The sequence below is a fragment of the Marmota marmota genome, unplaced genomic scaffold (assembly GCF_001458135.2).
Source record: "Marmota marmota marmota unplaced genomic scaffold, marMar, whole genome shotgun sequence".
NCBI classification, from domain to species: Eukaryota; Metazoa; Chordata; class Mammalia; order Rodentia; family Sciuridae; genus Marmota; species Marmota marmota.
Genome location: NW_026000068.1, coordinates 1,209,135 through 1,216,194, shown reverse-complemented (window position 1 = coordinate 1,216,194; position 7,060 = coordinate 1,209,135). Strand labels below are relative to the sequence as shown.

The following is a 7,060-nucleotide window of genomic DNA, read 5'->3' as shown; positions in this document are numbered from 1 at the left end:
CCGACTCTGGGGAAAGTCCCGGGGACCCACACAGATGAGGGCATGTTGACCTCAGACGGGCAGCTGCAGTTGATTCTGAACTTCCATTCATGGCTGTGTTGGAGCTGGAGCGAGGCGTTCTGGAGACCCGGTTAAACAGTGGCGAGAAGCACTGGGCGCCTACGCGCGCGGGGCCTCAGAGCTCGTCCTTCCTCCCAGGGCGAGCGCGCGGCGAGGAAGGGCGGGCAGCTGCCGCCTGAGCCCGGCTAATTTTAACTGTTGATTACATCTTCACTGAAGACTCACTCGTGTGTCCCTTCATAGGTCTCATTTGTAATTGAGACTAATGATTACAGTGGGGTGGGAAGGAGCAGATGCTCATTAATTAATTTCTAATTAAAAGTGCCTTCCGTCCTCCGGTGACTTAGGAGAAACACCGTTTGTCGGGCCGATATTGACTCCTTGAATGGAATCCATTTGTTAAAGCCCAACGGCCCTCCGCCCCGGCTTGCGCGGCCCCGACTGCCCTCACCCCTCCCGGCCAGCGTCCGAGTGACCCGCACGTCCGCGGCCGGGCCTTACTGCGCGGCGTGGAGCTGCGCGGCGTGGAGCTGACGTCAGTGTCTCCGACGCTTAAAACTGCGCACATCTGACTTGGTTCCTGTGATTCGTTTTTGCTTTGTTTTGTTCTTTTTTTTTTTTTTTTTTTTGCAAAATATGTATTTCTGTCGCCGCAGTAGGGTCGGTCGCTCCCAGAGCCCTCCCGTGGCTCCGGATTTCGAAGCGGCCACCACCGCTCACTTTCCTTCCTGGTTACAAAAGTTTGCGGAGCGTGTGGGTGATTTAACCTGCTCTCCCGCTTCGTCCTCTCAGACCCTAGGAGCCTGCAGCCCGGGAGCAGGGGCGGAACCACTCCGGCCCCGGCGCGCAGGGTCCTTCCTGCCCCGCCTGTCCGCCCTGGGCCGCGCCCGCCATGTCCTACCCTCAGTTTGGATACCCCTACTCCTCGGCTCCCCAGGTAAGGGGACTCCCCGCGAGGACCAGGTAGGGTGGGCAGGACGCGCCGGTGACCCTCTCTTCCCAGCTAACAGGCCTTCTCGTGCCAGGCGGGTGGACCCCGAACCCCTGTGCAGGGCGGATGGGCTGATAAAATCCAACAGGGCGTTAGAATTCACATTTGTTCCACCCACTGGGCTCTGAGGCTGTGTCCCAGAGGATCTTAGGGACCCGGGGAGGGGGAGCACCTGGCACCAAACAAACTTGGAGCGCCAGGGCCAATGGCCTTGGGAACCTGGGGTGGATGGGAGCGCTCGGGCTGGGTCCCACACGCTCAGAGGAGACCAGGCTCACAGGCTTGCAGAGAGGGACCGTGATTGTAGGGTGTGGAGATCGGGAGACCCCTGGGAACGGAGGCGAGGTACTCCCTGGGGGGAAGCTCCTCCAGCCAGGATGCCCGGCCCATCCTCGCGGCCCCTTTCTCCTCCAGTTCCTGATGACCACCAACTCCCTGAGCACGTGCTGCGAGTCTGGTGGCCACACACTGGCTGACTCGGGGCCCGCAGCCTCAGCCCAAGCGCCCGTCTACTGCCCGGTCTACGAGAGCCGGCTGCTGGCCACTGCGCGCCACGAACTCAACTCAGCTGCCGCACTCGGTGTTTACGGGGGCCCCTACGGCGGCTCACAGGGCTATGGAAACTACGTGACCTACGGCTCAGAGGCGTCTGCCTTCTATTCGTTGGTAAGGGAGCATCCCAACCCTCCTGCGCCCCGCCCCTACCCCTGGATTTGCCAAACCCACTCCCTCGATCCAAGGTCGTGAGTCCTCTGGGTCCCCCAACTGCTGAGGGTTGTCTTCGTCCAGCTGGGCTCCCCAATCAGTCCCTCGGAAGAGGGATCAGGAACCGGGCGCACTCCGCCCGGGTTCAGGGTGCCCCGCGCCGGTGCACCGCTGTTAGCGTACTTTTTTGTTTTATGTTTTTCCACTGAATTCCAACAAGATCACTGGCTCTACTCGCCAAGCCCCTCTTCCTCTTCCTCTCCCATCCCCTCTTTCTCCCTCTTCTCCCTCCCCTGCTCCTCACTCCCATCCTCCCTTACCTCTCCTGCCCTCTTCTTCCCGGTTCACCTCCTCTCCCGGCTGGCCACTCTGCCTCTCCATGACCCTTCTCCACACCCACCTCTGCTGTCCTCTTACCCACTCTGATTCTCTCTTTTCCCCCTTCATTTTCCTTCTCCTTTCTATCCTGTTTCCGGAACTCCAGTTGTCCCCTCTCCAGTTTGGGGAATGGAGAACCAAGGCCTGAGGGAGATGAGCCTCAGGCAGCGCCTGCTGCAGGTGTGGACGTGGGTGTGGTGGGGACTGCCCGGGTTTCAGCCCGGAGCCTGGGGAGCCAGGGGACCTAGGAAAAGGGCTGTAGCTGGGTGGTGTCTGGAAGCTGCGACCCCAGACTCCTCTGCTCCTACAGAATAGCTTCGACTCCAAGGACGGGTCGGGATCTGCGCATGCGGGCCTCCCGCCAGCTGCGGCTGCTGCCGCCTACTACCCTTATGAGCCAGCTCTGGGCCAGTATCCCTACGACAGGTGAGGGACCATCAGTGGTCACCACCTCCATGCACAGTCAACATGCCCCTCCTGGGAAGTGGGGAGGCAGGTCAAGCCTGCTACCACTAAAGTCAGGCTTGACCTGCCACCGTGGTCCATGCTTCTCAGGCTCCTGGCCAGCCTGTACTGCGGGGAACTAGAATTTGCCCCAGTCCCCTACCCCACCCCACTCACACTGTAAAAACTGCTCTAACTTCTGAGGACGTGGCATCTGGAAGGCCCAGTCCACTAAGGCAACTTCCTCAGGAGCCTCAGTCACCTCCCAGTACCCCAAGAAGTAGAGCCCTGGTTGAGTGTCCAAGCAGAACCCACTGGCCCTGCAGAGGGAGCCATGAGGGGGAGACCCTGCAGCTGGCCATGCCCAGTCCAGGCCACAGTGTCATTCCATCTTCCTTGGGTGACCATAACAGTTGAACGCACTGAGGCAGCAGGCAGCTTTCTGCTCCGGTCCACCGTGACCTTTCCTCGCAGGGACTTGCATATTAGGGTGGGAGGTCACATGCCTGCAAAGTGTTCTTATGGCTTGGAGATCAAAGAAATAGGAGTGAAGCCCCATCAAGAACCTCAGGGAAATATCTCTGGAGAGTGACAGAGGCCATGACCTCTCCCACTTGGGAATGAGCCAAGCTCCCTGTCATATTAATGACACTCTCTTTGACCTCCGCCCACAAAAGGCCAGGCGTCCCCCCACACACACACAACCCGACACAGGGAGGCAAAGCCCATCCCAGCGTCCCTGGCGGCCCTGCCCCTACCCCCAGGGTCGGCCTGGGCGGCAGCTGGCCCTCCGCTGCGATCATGCCCCACTGTAGAGCCTGTCTCCAGGTACGGGACCATGGACAGCGGCACGCGGCGCAAGAACGCCACTCGTGAGACCACCAGCACGCTCAAGGCCTGGCTGCAGGAGCACCGCAAGAACCCGTACCCCACCAAGGGCGAGAAGATCATGCTGGCCATCATCACCAAGATGACCCTCACGCAGGTCTCCACCTGGTTCGCCAACGCGCGCCGGCGCCTCAAGAAGGAGAACAAGATGACGTGGCCGCCTCGGAACAAATGCGCAGAGGAGAAGCGGCCCTATGGGGAGGGCGAGGAGGAGGAGGCCGGCGAGGAGGAGGCACAGGAAGAGCCCCTCAAGAGCTCCAAGGGCGAAGGTGAGTTGGGAAGTTGGCGCTGGGGTCAGCCAGGCTTCCAGAGGACTTTTCCAGGGTTTCCTACCACCTAGAGAAAAGCAGCCAGGCACAGAGGGGAGTTGAGCCAAGCAAAAACAAAACCTCCCAGGACCAGTTGGGTAGCAGATGAGTTGTGGGTAAGGCCCTGTGCACCTGAAGACTGTGGTGGTCCCCTCTGGACACACTTAGAGAAGTCCAAGTCAAGTTTTAGAATCTCTCCCTCCCTCCTTCCCCCCTCTCTCACACACACACACACACACACACACTAGAGGTTGAAATCAATCTAGTCCCCTGTGTCACCAGGTGGAGTCCTGGGCACCTTCAAAGGAGATGGGAAGACAGAGAAGGACCTCAGGCCTTTTCCTTGTCCAGTACTGGACTCCATAATGTGGCTTAGGAGGAGTGGGCGACTCATGACCCACCCAGCTGTCTTTCCCACTGGACTGTGTTCTCTCCTGGCAGAGGCTGTCAGCAGAGAGGACAAGGACCTGGAGCTCAGTGACCTGGAGGACTTCGACCCACTTGAGGCAGAGACCCCAGAGTGTGAGCTGAAGGCGCCCTTCCAGCGCCTGGACAGCAGCCTGGAGCGTGGCCCTGCTGCACCTGAAGGCCCTGGCACTGGAGGCAAAGAGGCCTCCGGCCCGCTCCGGCTGCCCTTGCCCACGGATGGTGGAGCTGCCCTGGATGAGGACCTGGAGAGGGCCCGGAGCTGCCTCCGGAGCACAGTGGCCAGGGAGGAGCAACAGCCAGGCACAGAGGGTGACCCACAGGCCTGCGAGGCCAAGCTGGGCTTTGCACCTACAGGGACGCCAGGGGGTCTGGAGTCCAAGCCTCGCATCTGGTCACTGGCCCACACGGCCACTGCTGCAGCAGCCACTGCCCTGAGCCAGACTGAGTTTCCGTCCTGCATGCTCAAGCGTCAAGCTCCTCTTGCCCCTGCAGCCACATCCTCCACACCCACCTCATCCTCCTCTGTGGTCCCGGCACCCCTCGGTGCCCTGGACAGGCACCAGGACTCCCCAGTAACCAGTCTTAGAAACTGGGTGGACGGGGTCTTCCATGACCCCATCCTCAGGCACAGCACTTTGAACCAGGCCTGGGCCACCGCCAAGGGTGCCCTCCTGGATCCTGGGCCTCTGGGACGCTCTCTGGGGGCCAGTGCCAACATGCTGACAGCGCCCCTGGCCCGCACCTTCCCCTCTGCTGCACCCCAAGATGCCCCAGCTGCAGGTGCTGCCAGGGAGCTGCTGGCCATGCCCAAGGCTGGAGGCAAGCCCTTCTGCGCCTGATGCCACCTGTCCAGCATGACAGAGAAGGGAACCAGCGCTGGCCCAGAAGACCAGACTCTTTTTTACTGAGTTTCCAAAGGAAGGCAAGAGCGTGGCCAAGCCAAGGCTGCCAACATACTGAGAAGGAGCACTGGACTCAGTCTCCCCAGGGCCACAGAGAAGCGTGTGCTGTCACCAAGATCCCCTGGACCCACCTGGTCATGAGTCTACCAGAGCCATCCCCCTGAACTCCTGAACCCAGCAGGGAGAGCGCTCTCACAGCAGATGGGAGCACCCTTGAAGCATCAGGTTTACATCCAAAGTGTACAAGGAGAGGGCGTTTGGGCTCCTGGGCTTGTTTTGTGTAGCTGTCTCCGTGGGGTTGGGGGCATGCCAGTCTTCGTTATGAATTCTCAGCCTGCTCATCTTCTGACTTCATCCTCAGCACATAATGCTCACCAACAGCACTTCCACCAAGTTTACACTGTTGCACATTCTTGACTCGATAAAATTATGTTTTTTAAAATGTATGTTCACACCAATAATTGCCTGCTTCAGAGAGAGGCTAATAAAACCCAGTGATGGTGTTTGCATTGCAGAGTGAACACATTTCAAAACCTGGGGCTTGAGAGTGCCAGAGGAGGTGGTGCTGATGCCCATGGGAAGGAATGGGGTGGGGCCGGGCAGGGTGGAGTGGGGTGGGTGTCCACCAGACACACCTCCATAAACTCCTTGTCAACCCAAGACCCCCCTGCCCCCTTGAGTCCACCAGAGTCCTACCAAAGCCACTGAAAACAGGAGAGTGGCTGAGAAATCTGAGCCTTCTGCTGGACTCCTCCTGTAGAACAGGACAGAGAAAAAACTTTTCCACTTTCCCCGTTGTTGCCAGACTCCAGAATTTTGAGCCAAAAGGAGTTTCTTTGGCTGAATTAGAACAAATTTTAGACTTTCCAAATTCCTAGGGCTGTGTCCTGGGGGAGGGGGGTGCATAGGAGCCACCCTGCCCTAAAGCCAGTACCTGCGGAGGCCCTCTGCCCTACCAAAGGGGAAGTCAATTGGCCTTCCCTAACCCGGCCTCACCCCCTGTAGAGGCCCTTTCTCAGGTAAATTAGGGCTGTAGGGGGTGGAGCTGGGTGGAAAGATCTCCCAGGCAGGGGGAGAAGGGCTGGGCAGAACTAGAGGGTCAATTGAGGGAGCACTGGGGCAGAGCCTGGCCTGGGGAGGGTCCTGCCTGCACAGAACCCTGGCTTCCATCAGATCCCTGGTTCGAACCCCACGTCCACTGGCCGAGTGGCCGCCAGCAGCTGCTGCAGCCTGGGGTCCTCGCTGATCTCCCCAGGGGCATCCTGGCATCCTTCATAGGGGTCGTGCTGCCCTCTGGCTCACCAGCAAGCCTGCTGCTCTGGCTCCCAAGGGCCTCCTAAAAGTTCCAAATGGCCACAGGGAAGTCGGAGCAGCAAGCAAGGGAGCTCCCTGAGGGCAGGACAGCACAGGGGATGCGGGACAGGGCAACAGTGGCCTTTGTCCAGGACGGAGCAGAGCGCTGGAGGTATGCAACTACCTCTTGAGCAGGCGGGCAGGCAGCCTAACTTCCAGGGACAGAAGAGGTCTGGGCTTTCTTCTGCCAGCCTGGGTTCTGGGTGGGGCGCATCTGGGGCGACCCGGTGCCCTGGTTTCTGCGGCAAGGCCTCGGTTGACAAGGAACTCTGGAAGACTGGTCGGTTGGCTATCGAGGTCAGCCTTGGCGCAAGTTTAGGCACCCGAGGGAGAGGGAACCCTGCGTGGCAGGACGCATCCGCCCGAGCGCGCGAGGCCTCCCCGCCGCCGTCGGGTAATTGGATTGTAGCGGCCCGCGCTGTCACCGCTTTCACTTTCACTCTCTTGGATGATATTATCGAGGTTCGGAAGCTCGCCGCTGATGTGCCTGTCAAAAGGCTGCGGCGGGAGCCCCCGGCCTGGCGAGCGAGCATCAGCCAAGATAATTTGAAGTGAAATTTTCATTTTGACAGTAAACCCCTCAATTTCTAAAGGCTGCGCGC

General features: G+C 59.7%; 1 protein-coding gene across 2 annotated transcripts; it reads left to right on the top strand.

Moving 5' to 3' along the window:
• Positions 1-690: 690 nt before the first annotated feature.
• Positions 691-5,630, top strand: Irx4 (iroquois homeobox 4). Of its 2 annotated transcripts, XM_048813968.1 has the most exons (5): positions 691-997; positions 1,466-1,717; positions 2,445-2,560; positions 3,407-3,735; positions 4,216-5,630. In XM_048813968.1, exons 1-5 carry the CDS (start codon positions 953-955, stop codon positions 5,040-5,042), a joined length of 1,569 nt encoding a protein of 522 aa, XP_048669925.1. In that variant the 5' UTR covers positions 691-952; the 3' UTR covers positions 5,043-5,630. The 2 variants fall into 2 exon arrangements, with proteins under 2 accessions (XP_048669925.1, XP_048669926.1); XM_048813969.1 differs by lacking the exons at positions 691-997; positions 1,466-1,717 and adding an exon at positions 1,756-2,314.
• Positions 5,631-7,060: the final 1,430 nt, after the last annotated feature.

Excerpts from the sequence above, each read along its gene's own strand:
- Irx4 (XM_048813968.1), top strand. The coding sequence starts at position 953 with ATGTCCTACCCTCAGTTTGGATACCCCTACTCCTCGGCTCCCCAG. Across the intron at positions 998-1,465 it reads CCTACTCCTCGGCTCCCCAG|TTCCTGATGACCACCAACTC; the intron begins GTAAGGGGACTC and ends TTTCTCCTCCAG. Across the intron at positions 1,718-2,444 it reads CGTCTGCCTTCTATTCGTTG|AATAGCTTCGACTCCAAGGA; the intron begins GTAAGGGAGCAT and ends CTGCTCCTACAG.